Source organism: Marmota marmota, unplaced genomic scaffold (assembly GCF_001458135.2).
Source record: "Marmota marmota marmota unplaced genomic scaffold, marMar, whole genome shotgun sequence".
NCBI classification, from domain to species: domain Eukaryota; kingdom Metazoa; phylum Chordata; class Mammalia; order Rodentia; family Sciuridae; genus Marmota; species Marmota marmota.
This window is the reverse complement of record NW_026000110.1, coordinates 855557-878849: the sequence shown is the minus strand read 5'-3', so window position 1 is coordinate 878849 and position 23293 is coordinate 855557. Positions and strand designations below refer to the sequence as shown.

The following is a 23293-nucleotide window of genomic DNA, read 5'->3' as shown; positions in this document are numbered from 1 at the left end:
CTCCCTCCACAGGCTCCAGGGAGGCTCCTCCTGCCTCTCTCAGCTCCTGGGGCTCCAGGTGGCCCTTGGAAGAACAATATGGTGACCCCTCAAAAGCTTAAGACTGAATCACACTATGACCCAGCAATGCCACTGCTGGGTTCAGACCCAAAGGATTTGAAAGCAGTGAGTCCAAAAGATACTCATATATTCTGTGTTCACAGAAACCCTGATCCCCAGTATAACTGAGGACTAGGACAAAAATCATGTCTTAGTGGGTTATGGGGGAGCCAGGGCCAAAATGGGGGCCAAAGAGAAATTCTGAAGGGGGTCTTTGGAGGCCAGAGGATCTTAGAGAGTGGGGTATTTTCTTATTTTGGCTAAACTGTATAGAGGATTACACACAGGCTTGTAAAATTGTAATCCGTTCTGAGCCCTTTATTCTCAGGGTTAGCAAATCACTAGAATTTTACCCCAAATCCATCAGCATGCATCTTATGTATCCATCCATGAACGAGCCATCCCTCCACCCACCCATCTGTCCATGTTTTCATCCAGGCATCATCCATGTGTCTATCTGCCTGTCCACCCATGGTGCATGGATAGATGGATGGATGGGTGGATGGTAGGATGGGTGGATGGATGGATGGGTGGGTGGATAGATGGTTGCCTGGAGAGATGGATGGATACATGGGTGGATGGGAGGATGGATGGATGCATGGATGCGTGGATGGATGCATGGATGGATGGATGGATAGTTGGTTGCCTGGATGGATGGATGGGTGGATGGGTAAATGGATGAACGGATGGATGGATGGATGTTGGGTGTGTGTGTGGGTGGATGGAAGGATGGATGGATGGGAGGACGGATAGATGGATGGATAGATGGATGCATGGATGGATGGATGGGTGGATGGGCAGATGGCTGGATGAGTGAATGGATTAATAGATAAATGGATGGATGGATGGATGGATGGGTGGATGGTTGAATGGTGGATGAATGGGTGGGTGGGTGAGTGGATGGATGGATGGATGGATGGGCAGATGGATGGTTGGCTGGATGGGTGGCTGGATGGCTGGATGAATTGGAGGACTGACAGATTCTCATGCTAAGGCTGGGTTCTTTAGCCTTGGTCCTACTGGTGCACTGGCCCAGATCACTCTCTGTGATGGGCCCATCCTGTGCATTGTAGGATGTTGAACAATATTTCTGGTCTCCACCTGCTGCTCACCAATAGCACCACATCCCAAAGTGGGACACCCCCCAGTGTCTCTGTACTTTGCCAGTTGTCCTCAGGGGAACATAACTGTCCTTATGGGGGGCCACTAGGTGGTCAGCTTTGGGTGCATGAAGAACAAGGTCTGAGCTTCTATAGCTTTTCTCCCACCAGATGCAGCCTCCTCCAAGGTAGAAGGGGAGAGACTAGCACCTGTCATCTGCCAGTCCGTGGGGAAATTCCTTGAGCTCTAGGGGCTGGGTCACTGCCTTTGGGTTTCATATCTATAGTGAGATTCTCAATCAATTTTTGCACATCTTACTGCAAAAGCTCTTAGGTGAAGTGTTTCATCTTCTCTTTGAATTTTGCACCTGAGAAAGTGGTAGGACACTCAGGGTGCACCCTTTGTGAATGCTGATGGGATATTCAAAGCATACGAGCCCCCTGGGTTGCATAACCCCCCTCAAAAAAAAAAAAATAAGAAAAAGCCAAAAACTTTGCCCTTGTGTGTGACATCGGTCATCTCTTCCTTCAAACGTAATTTTGTTGGGATCCATATTCCTAAGAAGACCTGTGATGTAACCACAGAGTTATTGTGACAAGAGGTCCCCATAACCCACTCTAAGTGGAGAATGTCACCAAGCAGGTGTGCATTTCACACCTACAACCCACCCAAGGTCCTGGCTGAGCCCAGACTGCCTCCAGTGGGCTCAGAACCCACCTCATTCCTGGCTGGACAAAAGCTTCTCACGCAGCCTGTGTTTATAATCACTGTTCAACATCTGTCATTCATCACCCCCCGAAAGTGAAATCAGCAAGGTGTCTGTGTGCCAGCCCCCCAGGCCAAAGTCAAAATTCAAAATCTGGGGGCCCTTTGTTGCTTTGGCAACAGCTGAGGTGGGGGAGGGCTGTAGGAGGAACCGCCCAGGGTGAGCCTCATCTGTCCTTTGCAAACTCAGAGAAGTGGGCGCACTAAGACAGGTGCCATGCCTCCCCAGGAAGTTCCATGCTGGCCTCTTCTGGAGCACAGTGTGTTCCTGTCCCTTTCCCAAATGACATTCATCCTAGGACCTAGGACCATTCACAGATGACACAAACACAGTTCTTTCTGGGGGTATGTTCCAGGGAGCATAATACATCCAGGGTGCCCTGCAGAGTCTTCCCTAGGGTGGGCACAGGACAGGTCAATGGAGGTCATTGACCTGTCCTTAAATCACACTATCACAGCAGATCAAAACCCAGGTTCTCTGCTGGAGGCCCTCTGTCCTCCCTGCAGGGTACCCAGGGTAGGGGCAGAGTGTACCAGGGTTCCAGGGAACAGGAGGAGATGCCCACCCTGCAGCACACACCAGGTTGACCCTGGGCCCAGTGTACCAAGACTCCACAGCAGGGGGAGATGCCAAACCTGCAGTGTACACCATGGTGACCCTGTGCAGAGAGGGGTCTGATGGGAGCCCATGAGGCTGAGAGGGAATATGTTCCCTGGTGGCCACCAAGGCCATCAGGAAAGAGGAACATGAGTGTGGAGAACTGAGGGGACTCTGAGCTCAGACAGTGCAGGGAAGAAGGAGACAGTGAAGAGAAGATCCAGGCACAAATGGGTGGTCATGGCCCAGGAAGTTCATCAGACCCAAGAGTAAATGGGCATCCATGCAAGTGCCTCGTGCTCCACAGTCATTAATAGACCCCAGGACCAGCAGTGTCCAGGCCTCTTGGGCACAATGACTCCAGCAGAGCACAGCAAGAACACCCAGAAGTTCATACCAATATGCAGGATCCCCTGCACCACAGGGCAAGCACTGGCAAGCAAGACTCCTGGAAATTTATTGGCTGTAGTGTCAAGAAGGGTATTGTCTTCATGAACGGTGACCACCTCCCGGTGCTGCACCCACTGTGGATTTTGTCTGGGTCATGACTGCTGGGAAAGGAAGCTCTAAAATGTCTAGGAACCTTGAAACCAGTGCTCCTGAATCCCATCAGAGACCCTGCTGTTAATGTTAAAAGAAAAATTCCTGGTTACCATGTGAAATCTTTTGCCAATGGAGGCTCTATTAGTGATGTGGGGCAGATGAGGCTGGACACCTGAGGAAGATTCAGGGAGCTGACTTATTAGCGGCAGGGTTCAGAGGGGTATCACCTAAAATTTTCTGGACCTTGATGTTGGAATTTCATTATCTTTACACCCAGTGGGAGGGGGTGGAGGTTTATTTTATTTTATTTTTGTAGGAGTCTACATAAAATTTTTTTTGGTTGTTCAAAGAAAGTGAATTTTTAGTCATTTTTGAGATTATTTGGAGATCTTCCAAGCTTTACCAAAAACGAAGTAACATCATCACATCTTCATTCTAATATATATTGATATCTTTGCAAAACCTTTTCCTGATATTTGTTTTAAAGAATATTATGGTGAGGATCTCTGGAGAAGCTTATTTAAGATTCTTAGGTGCAGAAGGGGGCACCAATACATTAGGACATCCGACTGGGTCCCTCCTTACCTAGTTTTGATCACATGCTGTGTATGAAGAAAAGCATCAGACGATGTTCCCAGGGCTACTGAGGTACCCTGAACACAGAGACAAGACCAGCCTGGGTTTTCTGGCATATTTCACCTAAGTATTAGTCATGGGGAGAAAAGCTAAGGTGGATCTCGGTGGTTGAAATTCCCTGCTGTACAAGATGTTTAAGAAAGGGACCAGGTGAAAACATGGGAAAAACCTGCAGAGCTGCATCTACCAAAGTGGTCCTCAGTGGGGTCCACGCAGGGACCACGCACACAGCAGCAGCAAACTCACCACCTGAGCTAGAGGAGTCCTCAGTGCTAAAGCACCTGTCTAGCAGGCACAAGGCAAGATTGGGTCCCTGGCACCAGGGAAAGAAAAGAAATAGAAAGCCACTCAATTAAGTACAGGGCAAAGTATATTTTGAGAAGATGCCTCTCCAAAGAATACATACAAATTACAACTTTTATAATGCCCTTTAATGTGCCTACATACAACACAACACATGAGACTTAGAAGAAATACGAGTGACAGAGTGGTGGTCCCAGAGTCTTCAACAGGACAATAAGGCACCAAGGAAAAGGAAGAGGCCATTTGCAGGGCACAAAAGGGCCCATCTCTATGGTCCCAGCTGCTAGGAGGCTGGGGCAGGGTGACCACAAGTTTGAGGCCAGCTTCACCCCATTTCAAAAAATAACAATAAAAGGGCTAGGGGGAAGCTCAGTGGTGGAGAACTCCTGGGTGAAATCTGAAGGAAAGAAGGGAGCAAAGGAGGAAAAAATAGACATTTAGCCAATCTGCACAGAATGCTGGAGTGCACAGGCCTCAACTCACATACACAACGTGTAACCAAACTTTAGAAAGACACAAAAGAATAAATTGAGAAGTCATGAAGTAATAATTAATTTTTGAGAAAAAGCAGTGGGCAGCATCATTGTGAGAAAAGTCAAAGAAATCAATAGTTGCATGACACAGTGAGGATGAAAGAACTGCACTAGGGAGGGTATGTAGAGAAAAGGGTGACTTGATCCTGTTCTTGTCCTGCCCTCGCGGGGTCCAGGGGGTCCTGAAGGATGAGTGGTGTCAGCGAAAAGATAAGACAGGAGTCGTTCCGTTGGAGAAATCTCCAGAGAGAGAGCTCTAATGCAGCCTTCTCTGGATCATCTTTTATTGCAAATTTTCTCATCATTATAGATTCAGATACGCCATTGATTATACAATCTAAAACTTTTGCCAAGACATGACATTTGCTTAACCATGATTAGGGATACAAAAAATGTAACATTAATTTCCATTTTTCCAGGATATGACCTTTAGTTATTTAATTATTAAAAGTACAGAATCATTAATAAAATGCATCACTAATTTACATTTTTCAGATTTTCCCAAGATTTACTATTTTCTTATTGACTAATGCCAAACTACGAAACCAGATTCTAAGTCTCTGAACCTATCATTAACCTTTAAATTTAAAGTACACCTTTACTTTATTTCTAATCTAAAATTCTCATCTAAAAAAGTCCCCTTAAATCTTATACTTAAAATATCCTAAAGTTTATAAATCATTCTTAAAATATATCAGAAACCCATAGAACAAAAAATTCAGAATTTCTAAACCCCAAAGTCTAAATAGGATAATATTTCTAACATTATTCTAAAAATATATCTTATAAGGCTACTTTAATTACTTCCTAAATTTATTCTCATAAACCTGGTTGAGCTGCTTTCTCAAAGAGTTTCTTTGTTTCTCAGTCAAGGTGCACTAGTTCTCATATCTTTATAATCGTTCTCAATAGAAAGTAAGTTCTAAACATCAGTGCACGTTCCGCCAATATTAACTATGTTCATCATGAATCCCTATGTAAAGTAAAAAAGGGTTTATAAAAAGACAATATACCTTTATATGTTTTAACTTTCCTAAGTGTATAATATAACTTTCCTCAATCAAAAATGAGACTACATATGGTGGGCTTTGAAAAATAAGCATAATAATTAGGTTTTCTAAGAGCTTGGGTTCTAGTTGATATAATCGATGTGGTGCCTAAAATTCTTGTGACTTTTCAGAGGATGATTGTTGTCCAATATCACATTTGTCCTCAATGTACTGAGATAGAAGAACAGCCTTCTACTTTGTCATTGATATGCTGAGGGGTAGTAGAACAGCCTTCAAGGCATGAACTACCTGTTATGTTCTAGCCATCTGAAATTTAATTTGTTTCACATTTAACATACTCATGCCTCCTGTCAAAAACATAAGCATGAAAATGAAAAGTCCCAATTATATAAAAAAGGGTCTCATGCTTTCTGTTTCCCACCAACCAAGAGGCTTTGCTAGCATTCATCCTCACTGTGACCCTGTCAAGACAGTGAGTGGGAGATCGCCTTCACCATGGCTCTGTGATAGATGACCACCAGACTAAATCCCCAGTACTATTGATAGACAGACAGATAGATAGATAGATAGATAGATAGATGACAGATAGATAGATATTCAAACATGTGAGCACTTTCTTCTCTTTGAAATGGACAAGAAATATTGATTTACCACATTCAAAGAATTTTTCTACAGAAAACTTACTACATGTTAATGAGTGAAACCTTATTAACAGAAGACTTTGCCAATTGTTTTCATGAGTATGATTTCTCTGCACTATGGGTTGCTTCATGTAAGTGAAGCTGAGCAGATGTAACAAAGGCTTTTCCACATTGTTTACAACCATAGAGCTTCTCTCCGATATGTGTTCTTCCATGTGTTTGAAGTTCACTGGAACTAGCAAAGGCTTTGCCACACTGCTTACATGCATAAAGCTTCTCTCCAGTATGAATTTTTTTATGTAAGTGAAGGTCAGAGGAACGAGTGAAGGCTTTGCCACACTGCTTACATGCATAAGGCTTCTCTGTAATATGAAATGTTTTATGTGCATGAAGGCCAGAGAAATAAGTGAAGGCTTTTCCACACTGCTTACACTCATAGGGCTTCTCTCCAGTATGCATTCTTCCATGAATCTGAAGGGAAGTGGATCTAGCAAAGGCTTTTCCACACTGCTTACACTCATAGGGCTTCTCCCCAGTATGTGTTCTTCCATGAATCTGAAGGTAACTGGATGTAGAAAAGGCTTTGCCACACTGCTCACATTCATAGGGCTTTTCTCCAGTATGAGATTTTTCATGCTTGGGAAGGTAACTAGAACTAGCAAAGGCTTTTCCACAATACTTACATTCATAGGGCTTCTCCCCAGTATGTGTTCTTTCATGTCTGTGAAGGGTATTGGACCTAGCAAAGGCTTTGCCACACTGATCACATGCATAAGGCTTCTCTCCAGTATGAATTTTTTTATGTGAGTGAAGGCCAGAGAAATGACTGAAGGCTTTGCCACACTGCTTACACTCATAGGGCTTCTCTCCAGTATGTGTTCTTCCATGAATCTGAAGGTCAGTGGATCTAGCAAAGGGTTTGCCACACTGCTTACATTCATAGGGCTTTTCTCCAGTATGAGTTATTTCATGTGAGTGAAGGTGACTGGATGTAACAAAGGCTTTCCCACACTGCTTACACTTATAGGGCTTCTCTCCAGTATGAGTTCTTTCATGTATGCGAAGTTCACTGGATCTAGCAAAGGCTTTCCCACACTGCTTACATTCATAGGGCTTCTCTCCAGTATGGGTTCTCTGATGTATTCTAAGTAAACTGGGATAAGCAAAGTCTTTCCCACATACCTTACGTTTAAAATGTGCATTCCCCGTGTGTGTGATCCTGTGCCTTTGAAGACTTGTGTGTGAAATAAAGGTTTGACCACCTTGTTTACAGTGATAGAGTTTCTCTCCAGAATGAATTCTTTCATGTCTTCTAACTGAAGAGGAGAAATGAAAGGCTTTCCCACATACCTCACATTGAAAAGGTTTACCTCCACTGTGTGTTCTCATGTGTCTTTGAACACCTGTGGGAGAAGATGAGGCTTCACCACATTGTTGATCTTCATAGGGTTGCCACCCAGTATGAGTATCTTCATGCCTTTGAATGTCACTGGAAGAACTGATGACTTTCCCACGTACTGTACTTTCATAGGTTCCCTCTCCAGTTTGTATTAACATTTGTGTGTGAACACTTTTGACAGAAACCAGGGATTGCCTGTGCTGTTTAAATTCACATGGCTTCTCTTCACATTCCTCAGGCTTGTAGCATTTGTGTTCAGAGTGAGATGTGATGTGCCTATGAAGGAATGAAGCACATATGAAGTCCTTGGCACACATATAACAACCACATGGACTTACTCTATTAAAATTTTTCTTTGTCCATTTAAGAACTGGAATTTCATTGAAAGTTTCCCCACACTACCTTCTTGGCTGTTTAAGTTTACCACATGGCTTCTTTCAAGAATGACCAGAACATTATCAATGCTTGATTCATTCATGATTTTATACTTATTTATGGGTCCTAGGCTTACATTACTACCAACATCAGGTAAAGGCTAGGCTTCCTGATGTGTTCAAATTGCCTGAAAATCAAGATATCCAAAGGAAATAATCCTTTGCAATGCAGCTTCCCTATGGTATTTATCCAAATAGTGATATTCACATGCAATTTCATATACTTTGGCATGCCAAGTACTTGGAAAAGAATGAATATCTGTTACAGTTAAGTATACATTTCTAGTAAAAAAAATTTTATAAGAATAAATACATTTCAAATTATGCATACTTCTTGGGTTGGTCTGTTTTAAAAATTATATGACTTTCTCACATTCCCTCAAGAACTCCTCTTGTGAGTACAATTACCTTAGAATGATCTCAGAATTTTTGACCTCATCTTCAATGTTTTTTTCATACCATTTGTTTTCTAAAATGAGAAACCAGAACAATCTTTATGAATTTTTAGGAGACAGAAATGCTTTGCCAAACTTGTAGGTGCCTTTTATGCTGCAATAATTCAACAATGGATTTCCTTTTCATGTTCTATATAAATGACCAAAATAAACATGAGTTCTCTATTAGATTAATTAAAAAAAAAAAAAACATCATTATTACCTATAGAAGCCAGGTTTCTGAGGACTTCCAGCATCACATCTCTGTAAAGGTTCCTCTGGGAAGGATCCAGCAATGCCCACTCCTCCTGGGTGAACTTCACAGCCACATCCTCAAAGGTCACTGAGAACTAAAATATCCCACAAATGTTTACTGGAAGTCAGGAGAGATTGACAGCAGAAGAAATATGTACTCAACATGCTTGATGTTCACATGATTCTCTGAATTTCTGATTAATTCCATGATTTGGTCCAACAAAACTTTTCTGCACTCAATTCCTCACAAACATTTCAACAGTAGAATTGGGCCACTCAGAAGGCAAGCAATTTAGTGATTTTCTCCCTTCCATTGGTGAGTTCACAGGAAGTAACACAGGATCCTGGGTCACTTTGTTGGTTACACCTCTATTACATGTCCTAACAACCTTCTCGGAAGTTGAGAGCTAATATTAGCACCCTCGAGAGTACTTACCCTTAGGAAAGAAAGCTGACTGAGTAGGACATTGTTGCAATCACAGAACTCAGCAATTGAGAGAGATTCTACCAACCACAGTGGGTCAGTGTGCCTACACAGTTAATATAGACAACACTGCATTCACTGATCTCTTGATTCTTTCTGAAAGTCTATTGTTCCTTCTTTAAGGAAATGCCTAGAACAGTTCCCACCCATGACTTCTGAGCATTGATCACAAAGAAGCTTCCACTACAGACAACATTTAGACAACTTGACACTCAGGTTGCCAGAATTTGTGAACTAGGGATTGAGTTCATGTTGTGGGATTACAAGAAGAGAACAACTAGATGTTTGCAGGTACATTTCTCCATTAAAAAATTAATAAAATAGTAAACATGCAAAATGATTAATAAACACAAAAATTTGATGATTTCTCAAGGTTACTGTCAAAGCAGAATTAGGTAAGTTGGAACATGTCTTACATATAACTCAATGACCCAAAGATGTCACCTTGTCCAAACAACAACCTTGCAAAGTTTTGTAAGTCTCAAACCAGTTTTCTTAATGAAAAGCAGACACGAATTTCTAAATCTCATAGCAACAATGAATGTACAAGAATTGTCAATAACCTACTGAAAAGCAGTCACTTCACTACCATAAGGTCATGTTCCACATAGCCATGTTCCACTCAAGGACACTTTGGTCAAGAGTGGGCCACATGTGCACTGGTGTCTGTTGTGAAAGAATTTCCTCCTGCCTGTAATGATGGTGGTGCAAACAAACCTAAGACAGAAGCATTTCCAGGGTGTGGTAAAGAAGCAGGGTTGCAACCCAGAATCCTCACCTATCTAACACAGTTTGGGTGTGAAACACGCCACTTCATGTACAATCATAACAATACTATGATGTCTGCCCCGTGATGGAACAGCCAAAAAGATCACCTACCAGAAGGTGCCCCTGCCACTGGCACAAAACCATTCTCAAGGACTTAAAACATGTGATCTCCTGAGCAGCACAGTATCAGCAGAGGTGAGCAACAGACCATGAGGAAGGCTTCAGTGGGCTGGCCTTCACAGCATGGAATGATGAGTGAGAGCAGGTGTCTTGGATACAGATCACAATGATGATCTAGGCAAACTCGAATGTAGGTGGCCAAAGGCACTAATTCCATAGTCAAAAATCCATTTATTATACATTCAAATATGAAACACTAAAACACTTTTAATGAACTGACAAAAAATTCCACTGTTTTTATTTATTTGTGGTCAGAAACATTTAGAAAATAAATAAGCAGGGACTGACCATAGGGCACTTAATGACTGAGCCACATCCCCAGCATATATGCCATTTTGACACAGTACTCAATAACTTGCTCAGGACCTTGTGAGAGGCTGAGGGTAGCATTTAAATTTATGATTCTTCTGCCGCATCCTCCAAGGCTGCTAGGAATACAATCATGCACCATTGCACCTGTGGAAATTTAGTTTTCTAGAAGAACATGTTATACAATTCCCTAATGATAAGAAGAAAAACAATTCAACACTCATAGCAAAATGACACAACAGGGAGCCTAGAACCATCTCACTACGGCCATGAAATAGAACAAAAGTGGAAACACAAGCCAAACCATCAGAACAACAATGTCATCATGCCCCAAAGCCCTGAAAGTTTCCCAACAGCTCCGTGAAGCAGTCATATGGAAGAGTGCAGTGCAGCAACCATGGTTTGACCTTCATGATCCCTTCAGCCTGACCCTTTCTGGTGCAGGACACTGGCTTGACATCTCAGTGTGAGGGCCTGGTCACTGACTCCAGACTACACACAGCACATCTTCTTCAGTTTGGGGCAATTCATACTAAAATCACCATGGAATTATCTTCTTTAAAATATTTTGTTTTTTAATTGTAGTCGAACACATTACCTTTATTTATTCTTTTATTTATTTTTTAATGTGGTGCTGAGGACCGAACCCATGGCCTCACATGTAGTAGGTGAGTATTCTACTGCTGAGCCACAACCCCAGCCCAACCATGGAAATATCTTAATGTGTAAAACAAACTCTCACTCTTCTACATCAGAAGTAATCACTGTAAAAAATCAGCAGAAATTCCTTAAAAGGATTTAAGTAAACAAACAGCCTGCATCTGGCAAGAAAGCAAACTATTGTCTACCCACTCAACCATCACCTAAAATTTGACAAAGCAAGTTTCAGAGAGTTTCTTTTAGAAATCAGGTCTCAAAAACACCCAGGTTCAGAAACCTGAGGCAGGAGGCTTGCAAGTTCAGTGCCAGCCTTAGCAACTTAGTTAGGCCCTAAGCAAGTTGGCAAAATCCTGAATGAAAGTTAACAAAAATAAAAGTTAAGGGGGAAGGTTCTGGGGATTTGATTTAGTGGTGAAGCACCTGAGGGTTCACTCCACAGTATGCTCCCCCAAATAAAACCACCGAGATATTCTGAGGAAAGAAGGAAGTTCACACAGACTAGGAGGAAACATTAAAAAGAGGACCATGACCCACATGCTCAGCACTGGTTGCTCTCTAGGTGGGGATCTGCAGAGCAAAGGCACAGCAGAGTTTTAAATAGCACCACTGTGTGTTAAAGCACAGGCCCCAGCACAACTACTCACAAAAACCAGACAAGTGAGGTTTTGCTGTTTCTACTTTTCTTTTATAGTTTCGGGTGTAGGGAGAAATGAGGCCAAGGGACACTGAGATCTGGCAGCAATAATTGATTGTGACACCATAGACCCCCCCCAAAAAAAAAACAAAAAATTCCTAAAGCCTGAGGCCTGAGCACAGCTGGGTTTTACTTTCATACATAAACAAGTTTTGAGGACATTAAAAAGGAAATTGGGGCAATATATTGGAGAGTGAATTTTTTATTTCTTATATGAAAACAAGCTTGTCAATGGCCTAAAGACTCATACACATTAGGGACTTTTACTACGCTCAGTCTGAAGAGGGACTGTTCTTTCTCTGTTACTTTGCTGGCTGCTTCTACTACTGCATTACAGGTACCTGCAGCTGTGGCCAGCCCTCATGGTGAAATGTCAGAGAACACAGCTGCTGGGTGTCAGTCTGCAAATCCAAAGCCTGTCAGCTCTGAAACTCCATTCTTTCAGATGACCCTAGCATTCAGGGAAATCTTTCAAAGGAGCTGAACACAAAATAATTCACTAAAAATACCTCAGACACCTAGTCTCTAAGCAAAGGCATGAAGCCTTCAACAAACAGGAACCGCAGTATAGGAGAAAAGGAAAAACACATTTTCTTTTTTATTAATTTTTTTTAGTATTGATGGAACTTTTTTCAGTTGTATGTGGTGTTGAGAATCAAACCCAGTGCCTCATGCATGCTAGGCAAGCATCTACCACTGAGCCACAACCCCATCCCCAAGAAACAAATTTCTTTCACTTTTTAAAAATGTACAAAGAATACTGAGAAACAGGAAAACTTAACTCATGAATGGAAAATACCAGATGTGAGATTGACCATGCCTGAGTAAGACAAGACTCCAGAATCCCAGGGATTAATTTTTTTCTATTCATTTATTTGTTTGTTTATTTATATTTTGTACCAAGGATTGAACCAAAGGGTGCATAATAAATAAGCCGCATTCACTGCCCTATTTTATTTTTAATTATTTCTATTTTGAGAGAGAATTTCTCTAAGTGGCTCAGTGCCTAACTTGTTGAGCCTACCTTTGAACGTCTGATCCTCCTGCCTAAGAGTCCTGAGCTGCTTGGATTAAAGGGATGTGCCACTGTGGCAGCTCTAGGCTAAACTTTCAAGTAACTGTCTTGAATTGCTAGTATGCATGCACCTGAAACAAAGTCAAAATACACCAAGCAGAGACATACAAAATTTCCCAGGACAATGAAGAATACATGGCTACATTGGGAGACATCACCACAACTCTGTTGGGTCTGTGATCCCTGGCCATTAGTCAACAGTGAAACACACAGCCTTCTCAGGATCATAGTATGACTCCCCAGAAAAGGCCACATTCTGAGCCATAAACTTCTCCTCAACAAGTGTGCAATGCCAGTGAAATCCCAAGTAGGCTCAAAGAACATGGGAGTTAAAGCAGAAATCAGATCAGAAGCAGCTGGAAAACCTCTAAGCAATGGGAGATGCAACACAGGGCTCTAAACAGACATAGGAAGACGAGGTTACTCAAGGGTAAATTTGATCATGTTGAGAAAAATGAAATAAAAAAGTCCAACACGGAAAACAGCAGAGATGGAGCACTGGGGGTATCTACACTATCCAAAGCACATTTTAGAAAAGAAGAGATAAAAGCAATCATTGACCCAATACTTAAGGAAAACAAAGAAAAAAGAGCAAGGTAAGGGTAAATTAAGCACAGGCAGGTAAGAGGGGGTGTTGGTGAAACAACAATCAAGAAATCAGCAGGGGCTGGTGCTGGAGCTCAGCTGTAGCACACTCTCCCTGCATGTGTGCAGTACTGGGTTCAATTCTCAGCACCACATATAAATAAATAAAGATCTATGAACAATTTTTAAAAATTAAGAAAAAAAATTATTTTAAAAAAAAGAAATCAGCAGTCAGCAAAACCAAGTTCTGCATGAACATCAGCATCACTGACAAACTAACGTGTGGCTAAGGAAACAGAGGACAGGAGTGAGGTTATGGCTCAGTGTAGAGAGCTTGCCTAGCACCAGTTACACACTGGGTTCATTCCTTGTCAGCACATAAAAGTAAATAAATTAAAACAAAGCTATGAAAAATACAATAACATAAACAATTAAGAAAACTGAGGACACAGAAACTATCCATTAGAATTAAAAGACCCACCATTACCATCCATGGGCTCTTCAACAATATCATGAACATGCACTTGACACAAATCTGATAACTTAGAGGAAGTGGCCCAATAATTTCAGAGAGACCATCTCCTACAACATACACAGAAGGACAAATACACAAAACATATGAGCCTGTGCCTAGAGAAGAAACTGACTCAATAACTCATTACCATCAAAAAAGTGAAATGTAGGACTTTTAGACATCCTACAGGCTGCTACCAGACACTCCAGAACTGCCACCAATTTTCTACATTTCTTTTGAGAATGCAGAAGCAGAGAAAACACCTTCTAATTTCTTTGGAGGCATATGTTACATTATTATCAAAATTAACTTGATAGGGGCTGGGGTGTGGCTCAAGCGGCAGCGCGCTCGCCTGGCATGCGTGAGGCCCAGGATCGATCCTCAGCTCCACATACAAACAAAGATGTTGCGTCTGCCGAAAACTAAAAAATAAATAAATATTAAAAAATTCTTTCTCTCTCTCACCTTTTTTTAAAAAAATTAACTTGATAAAATGAGGAAGCTATGAATTACTCTCATGATCATAAATGCAAAATACCTCCACAAACATTACTTAACTGAACCAAAAATAATTAAAAAGAATTGCATGCCAAGTCCAAGATGTTGAAAAGAGTTGAGACTATGAGCTAGAGAGAAGAGGTGTATTATACTATGTGATGGTTCATGTGAATTTTCACCTTGATGGGATTAAGAGAGACTGATGATTGATGGGCTTCTGGGTTTGGCCATGAGGCTGTGTCTAGGAGTGATTGACATGTGGGATAGCAAACTGGAAAACCTCCATATGTGTGGGTAACATCATCAAATAGGATGGTGGTTTGCATGAAATAAAAGTTGCAACTACATGGAGCAGCTGCAGATGCAAGCTGGATTCTACACAGATGGGTTTTCCACTGATGCTGTGACTGCCTGAGGATATCAGACTTTCCCTTCTTCACTCTTCCAAAGCTGATCTGCCAGTGATTCTCCAGGGAGTTTCCAGAAGCATTGGATCTCACACTAGGGTAGCACCATTGATCCCTCTTGTTCAGAGGCTTCAGCATCTTGGGCTGCACAGCTACTACTTCTCCAGCTCCCCAGCCAGCAGACTGCCACAGAGGACTCTCCAGCTTCTGGTCACCTAGGACAATCCAATAAATCCCCTTTTTGTATTCATTCTTCTTGTTAATTCTGTTCCAATGGAGAACCCCGACTAATGTACTATATAAGACTATAATCACTCTGAAAAATAAATTTATTTTAATAAATAAAAAAGTGAATCAACTACCACACCATGGAAGATCCACAAATATATACATAAAAAACAATATTACATACTGAATACCTTTTCCATAATAATGCAAGAGTAAAGGTTTTAGGGTCTGTAAACAAGTCAAGATGGTGCCTGGCATTTTGCCAGGGGGAGTGGTTTATGAAGTAATGCCAGCGAGCCATTAAGTGTGGAGATTCCTTATTGGTTGACTGCTGTATCTAGTTTATGTTAATTAAAATAAGCTGTGTGTAATGTATATATACCCTTCTGGTCCTACAATAAACGGCTCCCACTCCTGCTGTATCAGCCTACACAAGTTGTTCATCACCCCCTGGTTATTTTGCTGCAGCCGGACTGCGGCAGATGGTGGCCTGTACGGGGAGCCCCAGGACACTCAGGGGTAAGTGATGGAAAAAAAAAAAGCTGCCCATCCATAGAAAGATACGACAGAAGCAAATCTGCTCATCCCTAAGAAGACAGGGCGAAAGAAAGAATGACCATTTTAAGAAGATGGAGAGGATTAATACAGCAGGTTTGTGTCTTGTTTTGTCTCAGTGTATTGTATTGCCTTTGTGATGAAAATATGGAAGGGATATTAAGTAAATTGCTAAGGGAAGGAAACACCCCAGTGGAACCAAGAATAGTTAGGGCATGTGTTCATGGAAGCCCAGGAACTCTAATCAGAAAGAAAAAGAAAGTTCAGAAGAAGAAGGATTATCAGGAAAAAGGTTGCAACAAAAGGCTATTACTGAATACTTTTCGTTATGCCGCCACATGCGTGAGCCAGTCATGGCGCAGCAAGGACTTTCCAAGTGGCGGCAGCCGGCTCTTCCCCGCCCGGGGAGCGGGACACCACTGTGAGAGCCCAAATCCAAACCTCACCGGAGGCACAGTCTCGCAGGCTCTTGCTCCCTGTGCCCAGTGGCAGTTTGAGTCCAGAACACTCCCCGGATCTCCCCAGGGCCATCTGGGGCTGCCTGGGACACTGCAGCCAGAAGAGGCCTGGGTCCCTGAAGTGTGATCATTTCCAAGGCCAGTAACTACAATGGTTCTCCCACACCTGGAAGCTAATGAGTAATGAGCACTATTAAGGCTTATTTCAAATGTAAAAAACCTTGAGATAATGTACTAAATTGTTCAGAAGGTTGTTTTCTTAGTGCCTGCTGGAATACTACAGGATTTTCTTTAGCCATCCGGAGTTCCTGCCTTCGTCCCAGTGCCAGTGAAGACTAAGGTGGAAGAATTTCCAGTGTTGCTGAGAACCGGACGAGACTTCGGATCAAGCTAGCTGCCTGCAGAACTTACCTGAACTATGATTTAAGCTAGCTGCCTGCAGAATTTACCTGGACTGTGATTTACCTGGACTGTGAGTTAATCTATTGAGACACTGCTTTACCTGGACTGAGACAACAAACTGTAATCTACAACAAATTGTAACTCGGCATCTTTGCTAACGGTGTCATTGCTGGTATAATTTTTCCAAGGGCTTCTTGCATGGAGCCATCAATTGGCTTGGTATTGTGACATTTTGTATCCTCCCCTTCTGCTTGTAGCAGACTATTTATGGTGTTTCTGTAAAAACCACTATGGTTGTTATTTAAATTAAACAAAAGGGGGAAATGTTAGGGTCTGTAAACAAGTCAAGATGGCACCTGGGCTGGGGATGTGGCTCAAGTGGTAGCGCGCTCGCCTGGCATGTGTGCGGCCCGGGTTCAATCCTCAGCACCACATACAAACAAGGATGTTGTGTCTGCCAAAAACTGAAAAATAAATATTAAAAAAATTCTCTCTCTCTTTAAAAAAAAAAAAATGGCGCCTAGCATTTTGCCAGGGGGAGTGGTTTATGAAGTAATGCCAGTGAGCCATTAAGTGTGGAGATTCCGTATTGGTTGACTGCTGTATCTAGTTTATGTTAAGATAAGCTGTGTGTAATGTATATATACCCCTCCAGTCCTACAATAAACAGCTCCCACTCCTGCTGTATCAACCTACACAAGTTGTTCGTCACCCCACGGTTATTTTGCTGCAGCTGGACTGCGGCATAAAGGAAAGAGGAAGAGTTATATATACAAATTTCATAACTATGAAGAAAAGCAAGGAAACTGATTTTCAATACTGTTTCCACTTTGAGAGAAATGGGTGACTTATCTTTAAAAGTCATTATAACTCCTGGTGTGGTGGTGTGCACTTCAAATTTTACTAACTAGGGAGGTCAGGGCCAGAAGATGACAACACTGAAGCCAGCCTCAGTCATGTACAAAAGTATCAGAAATATAGTGAGACTTGCTCTTAACCAAGAATGAAAATGAGGGAAAGAGACTGTCACTCAGTGACAGGGCACTTGACTAGCATGTGTGAGACACTTGATTCAAAACTTAGATCCACAAATAAATCAACAAAATTAAGGTATTCTGTCCATTTATTACTAAAACAAAATTAAAAATAGATAAAAAATAAAAACAAAAAACACTGGGGATGTGCTCAGTGGTCAAGTGGCTCTGGGATTAATCCTTAGGGAAACACCTACCCTCCAAGAAAATGCTTTCACAAACTTAAAACATGTTTTTGAAGGATAACAAGCATGAGCAAGTCCGTGGCTTAAATCCCACCAGTTAATACATAAGTAAATACATCAATAATAGTCCATTTTCTTGGGCTGGGGAGTTGCCCAACAGTAGAGCATTTGCCAAGCATGCATGAGGCCCTATGTTCAATCCGAAGCAGGGCACAAATACATACACACACACACACACACACACACACACAGAAATTATACTAAAATACATCTCATGAATGACAAAAAATGATTATAATGGAAAAAGCGCAAAATGTGAGGCATTAAATACAATGAAATCAATAGAAAGACAATATGCTTTCTTAGCAAAGAGACCTTAGCCCCAGTCTCCTTAGAGACTGAACTTCCCCAAGATCTACACTCTCTGAAAAAAACCCTGAGCATTTTAGTAAATTTTGTGAAATCCAGGGCCAGGAGTGCTGTGCTTCTTGGTGAACTTAACAGAAACTACTCCTAAAAATGGAAATAGTGGACCATATCTAAGATCAGTGAAAATCTTGTAGAGATCACACTGAGTATGAACATAGTATTTATGTAACTGCTAAATTTCATAAGCTAATAGTCTAGCTGCAAACGTGGTGGCACAAAGATGAGGCATATTTTTTTTTTAATACTTGTGATTGAACCCAGAGGCAGTTGACCACTGAACCACATCCCCAATCTTTGAAGTCTCATCAAGTTGCATAGGGTCTCCCTAAGTTGGTAAAGATGTCCTCAAACTTTAAACCCTCCTGCCTCAGCATCTGGGGCACCTGTGAATGTTGCTGCAAATTAGGATATTTAACAAATGAAAATGTAAGTAGACTTTTTAAAATCCCCTCTGTATTCTCTTTTTCATAATATTTCACCATATTTGGTTTTTAATAAATAAACTTGGGCTTCAGATAATAAGCAGATCATTTCAAAGTGATAAACACAAAATGGCTGGTGCTGAGGAAGCAAACCTAATAGGCTCAGAAGTACAGAAGGTCCCTGCCAGCTGGGACATCCTCACACCTGGTCATACCCACTGAAGCACTCTATGATCACTCTCCCACAAGACCTGGACCATGACTCCAGCTTATGAGGCTTTTCGGGTTTGCTCAGAACTGCATTGGGGTGGCTGGTCCTTAGGCTCTGGGAGAGTTTTTGCTCTTTTACACTGTGAGAGAATGCAAGGGTCAGGAATCACTGGTGACATGGCCTCTCACCACCAGCATCCACAGGCTGACTGCACACCTGTCTCCAAGGAATGGGAACAGGGCTTGGGGAAAACAAGGTCCCAAGAAGTTAGTTGTCTAGATGAGGCTTGTTCCAGGACATTCCTTAGCCCCAAGACTTCCAGCTGATCCCCCAAAAGGCTGTACCTCACACATTAGGCTGTCCTCTAAGAGGAGCTGACCGAGTGCCTAAAATTCCTTGAACCATGCGGGACACAGGATACCTGTGGGCACATTGTGGCAGGCCCAGGAAACACTAGTGATTGAGAACATAGGACTCTGTGAGGTGTCCAAAGGAAACTTGCCTGAGAAAATCGGATATGGTGCTTATTCCTAAGAAAGATAAAAGGAGAAACACAGAATTTTTGCAGGTATGAACTGAAATTCTCTATGAACTTGCTCTATATCAATGAAAATTCAGACCACTTGACTTTGGGGAACTAAACCACCATGAGGGCAGTAAGACAGGGTCCTGGATGAATGGCAAAAATTATCTTGGGCTATCTTAAGCCCTTTAATAGCCAATTACCTCAATTTCTGTATTAGTTCAAAATTCTCAGAACAAATAAACTTCTCAGTATATATTACCAACCTTATTTGACATATAAGCACCATCTTCCAAAGCTAACAATGTAATAACAGACCTAAAGAAGAAATCCCCCGACCCTTTTTACTGTAGTCACCGATCTGATGATCCTACCAATGCAATTGGTTAATGTATTCTTACATAACTTTCTTTACAAATGTTCTTCTCAGCTATGCACACTGGAGCACAACTACAAAACCAGCAGGTTGAGAAACTGAGTCAGGAGGACTGCTAAATTCAAAGCCAGCCTCAGTAACTTAGTGAGGCCCTAAGGATGATCAGGCCTCAAAATAAAATATAAAAAGGGCTGTGGATATGGCTCACTAGTTAATTACCCCTGGGTTCAATCCTTGGTATTAAAAAAAAAAAAAAAAAAGTAATCTCTTCCAGAGTGGAACACATACATCATTCAGGATAAGTTAAATGAACATCCTCATGTTCCTGAGGATGGTCATTAATATTTGGGTCAAAATAAACTATATTCTTCAGGTATGGTGGCCAGTGCCTTTAATTCCAACAGAATTGAGAAGCTGAGGCAGGAGGATCACATGTTCCAGGTGAGGCTAGACAACATAGCCAGATCCTGTCTGAAAATAAAATTTAAAAGGGCTGGGGATGAAGGACAGTATAATAAATCAAGCATCATTATCCTATGTGCATATATGACTAAATGACCATTATGTACAACCACAAAAAGGAGAAGTTAAACTCTGTTTATGTATGATGTGTCAAAATGTTTTTACTGCTATGTACAAGTAATGAAAACCAAGTAAAACAAATAAATGTCTTCTGCAAAAACTAACAAACAAAAAAAGGGCTGGGATGTAGACCAATATTGAAAAAAAAAAAATAAGGGAAGGGGTGTGCCTGAGGATTTCACTGATAAAGCTCCTCTAGTTTTGATCCTCAATCCAAAAACAATATATTCCTTGCCATACTTCACTAGAGAAAGTGAAAATTAATAGACTGTGTCCATTTGAAACACAGGAGGAAGACCAGATATTTGAGAATGATGGGAAGAGAAGAGGAAGATGGCATTTTAGAACGCAGGAGACAACTGCAAATGAAGGACCTACAGCAGCCTATGGAGAAACTAAACTGGAGGAAGAAAAGTGGATTTGCAATCCTGCTTCTTACACATTTGGAAGAGTGGGTGCAGGCCACATGCAGGGAGAGGAGGGGAGGCCAGGGACCTGAGCCACCCATTCAAAAATGGAAGCCAAGGGACAGGGACAGGGCCCAAGGTCACCTGCCAGTGGGAACTGGGCCTCATGCTCTGCAGCTGACCTCAGGGACCAGCCCACCACTCCAGCCCAGAGAGCAGAAGCCCAGGGCCATCCACCATGAAGGACTAGACTGCACCCTCTGCACCAACCTAGGGCACCCAACACCCAGCTCACCCCAAGGGACCAGTGGACAGAAGCTTAGGGTCAGCTGCCAGCGAGGTGACTTTAAGGATCTACCATCCAGCCCAACCCCCAGGACCAGGGGACAGAGACCAAGGGCAACCTCCAGAGGTGACTCCGCCAGGCTCTGCAGCTCACCCAATTGTGGGGACCCCAAGGCAGGTGCTGACCACGTACCTTCAGCCCTCGTCACAAACTCGCCATTTCTGTCTTCCTTGGGGACCTGGTATTCTCTCGAGGAACCTCCAGACACCAGAGATCTCGGGGACACTGGCTGCTCAGAATAACCTAGGCTTTTTGAGCAGAGCACATGGGGCCCGGAAAGGGAGGAACAGAGTTGGTGAGGACAGTTCCACCCCAGCATCCCTAATGGGCCACCTCCAGGAACATCTCTGCCTTGTGACTCACAGCTAAGGTTATCCAATCACTAGCTAAAATTGCCTAGAGTGACAGTTCTTTTCAGGTGACAAGGCTTTGCTGGGCTAGAAAAAATTCCAAGTTAGAAGCCTTTGCTTGGAACTTGGTAAGGATGGGATTGAACTATGGCTCGGGGAGACTGCTTTCCCAGTATGAATGATGCCCTGGGTGTTAACCTCACCACAGAAACAAATAACAATTAACAAAAGAAGTTACTTGGGGAGCCTCAGGCAGGAGGAGCCCAAGGTTCAGGTCAGGATCTACAGTGTTACCCATGTTTACTGTGACAGGTCCTTGCTTCCCCAAATGCTGAAGTATAACACCAGAGAAGCACGTGGAGAGTGGAAAGTAGAAGGCTTAATTAAGGGAGAGCAGAAAAGATTCACCCCCATCCCCAGGAAGAAGGGGACTCCAAAGGAGAAATCCTTAGAAAAGGGAGGTCTTCTCCCTTTTATACCTAAGGTTGCCTTTTGTCCTCCCACATTCCTGTCCTTTATTTCTCTTTATTGTGCATGTGATGGGGGCTGCAGGTGGAAGGACAAAGGGTGGGAAACTGGTGGACTAATGGGGCAGGAAGCAGAAACCAGGGCAGGAACAGCCTATGGTGGTTTGAATAGCATCTCCCAGTTTTACTGGGAGCTACTTCATTAACCCTTATTAGGACCTGCCCAAGATCATGGGACACTAATATTTCAATTTCTCAGGTGTTTTTATGATTTTCCCAGGCTCAGATTATACTCCATTTTCTTTATGATTCCTAATGAACCCCATTAACCTAGCTACAGAAACTCTTCTCTTTAAATCTGGCTTCTCAAACAGGGAGATCCAGGCTAGAATAGAGAAAGAAAAAGCTGTTTTTATGTGTGTGATGTGACAACTTGACTACGGTGACTCCATTTTGTGAACTCAGCCATGACACACAAAAAAGTCATGCCTGGGGCACTTTGTATTCTTTTTTTGACGAAAAGCCCCCAAGAACCCAGCAGTATCTATGGTGCCAACTGGAGACTGACTGAAACTTTCAACCTTGCTTGCATTGCCTGAACCCCCAAACGTCCCTTTTATGGTATTTGTGCTTAAATATGGAGCCACCTGAAGGCAGGAGCACCACTCTGTCCATCTTATTCTTTCGAGAGCAGAGTGTCTGTCACCAGCCAGCAATAAAGGATTAACTGGAATGAGACTGTGTGGTCTGAGAGTTATTTGAGGGTCTCAGTATTACAATGTGAACTTCTGAGCCCCTCCCCTTACATGCTGGGTATAAGATTCTGAAACCACCTGAACTCGGGGTTCAGGGGATGGATTGATTGATTACAGCAAAAGCTGTGCCCTCTGAGACTGGCTGCAGCCAGATGAAACTGTTTCTGGCTATCTTCAGTGCCTTGCCTCCTTTGTCCCTACATCATTATTACCCTGTGTGCTTACGTGACTACATGACTGGGGTGACTCTACATCATGGACTATCAGAAAAGGGAGCAGTTATACTCTATTGATGAAGCCCAGGACTCCATATCCCTGGGATCTATAAACAACCTCCTTATTCCCTTTAAAGCAGTTATTTTGACCAAACACAAGGAAGTGTTCAGTGATTATTCTTTCCCCTCAAGTATAATATTCACAAATAGAAAACAAATGCTTTCAAAAGTGTTCTTCTTGCCAGGGACAGTGGCACAGGCCTGTCATTCCAGATACGTGGGAGGCTGAAGTAGGAGGATCACAAGTTATGGCTGGGGAGGGAGGGAGGAAAGGACGGAGGGAGGGAGGAAGATTCTTTCCAATATTTNCCCCACCCCCTCCAAAAAGACATAAGAAAATAGAATGTAAAAGGGCAGATATAA

General features: G+C 42.4%; 1 protein-coding gene and 1 pseudogene across 4 annotated transcripts; both read right to left on the bottom strand.

Moving 5' to 3' along the window:
* Positions 1 to 23216, bottom strand: part of LOC107160203 — a 197475-nt pseudogene extending 174259 nt beyond the window's left edge.
* LOC107160202 (zinc finger protein 14-like) lies at positions 4809 to 21352 on the bottom strand. Of its 4 annotated transcripts, none has more exons than XM_048784666.1 (4): positions 21216 to 21352; positions 8720 to 8846; positions 8471 to 8531; positions 4809 to 7904 (listed from the first exon to the last, which is right to left on the bottom strand). In XM_048784666.1, exons 2-4 carry the CDS (start codon positions 8751 to 8753, stop codon positions 6323 to 6325), a joined length of 1677 nt encoding a protein of 558 aa, XP_048640623.1. In that variant the 5' UTR covers positions 8754 to 8846; positions 21216 to 21352; the 3' UTR covers positions 4809 to 6322. The 4 variants fall into 4 exon arrangements, with proteins under 4 accessions (XP_048640623.1, XP_048640622.1, XP_048640624.1 ...); XM_048784665.1 differs by having other exon boundaries at positions 21240 to 21347; XM_048784667.1 differs by lacking the exon at positions 21216 to 21352 and adding an exon at positions 14865 to 15000.
* Positions 23217 to 23293: the final 77 nt, after the last annotated feature.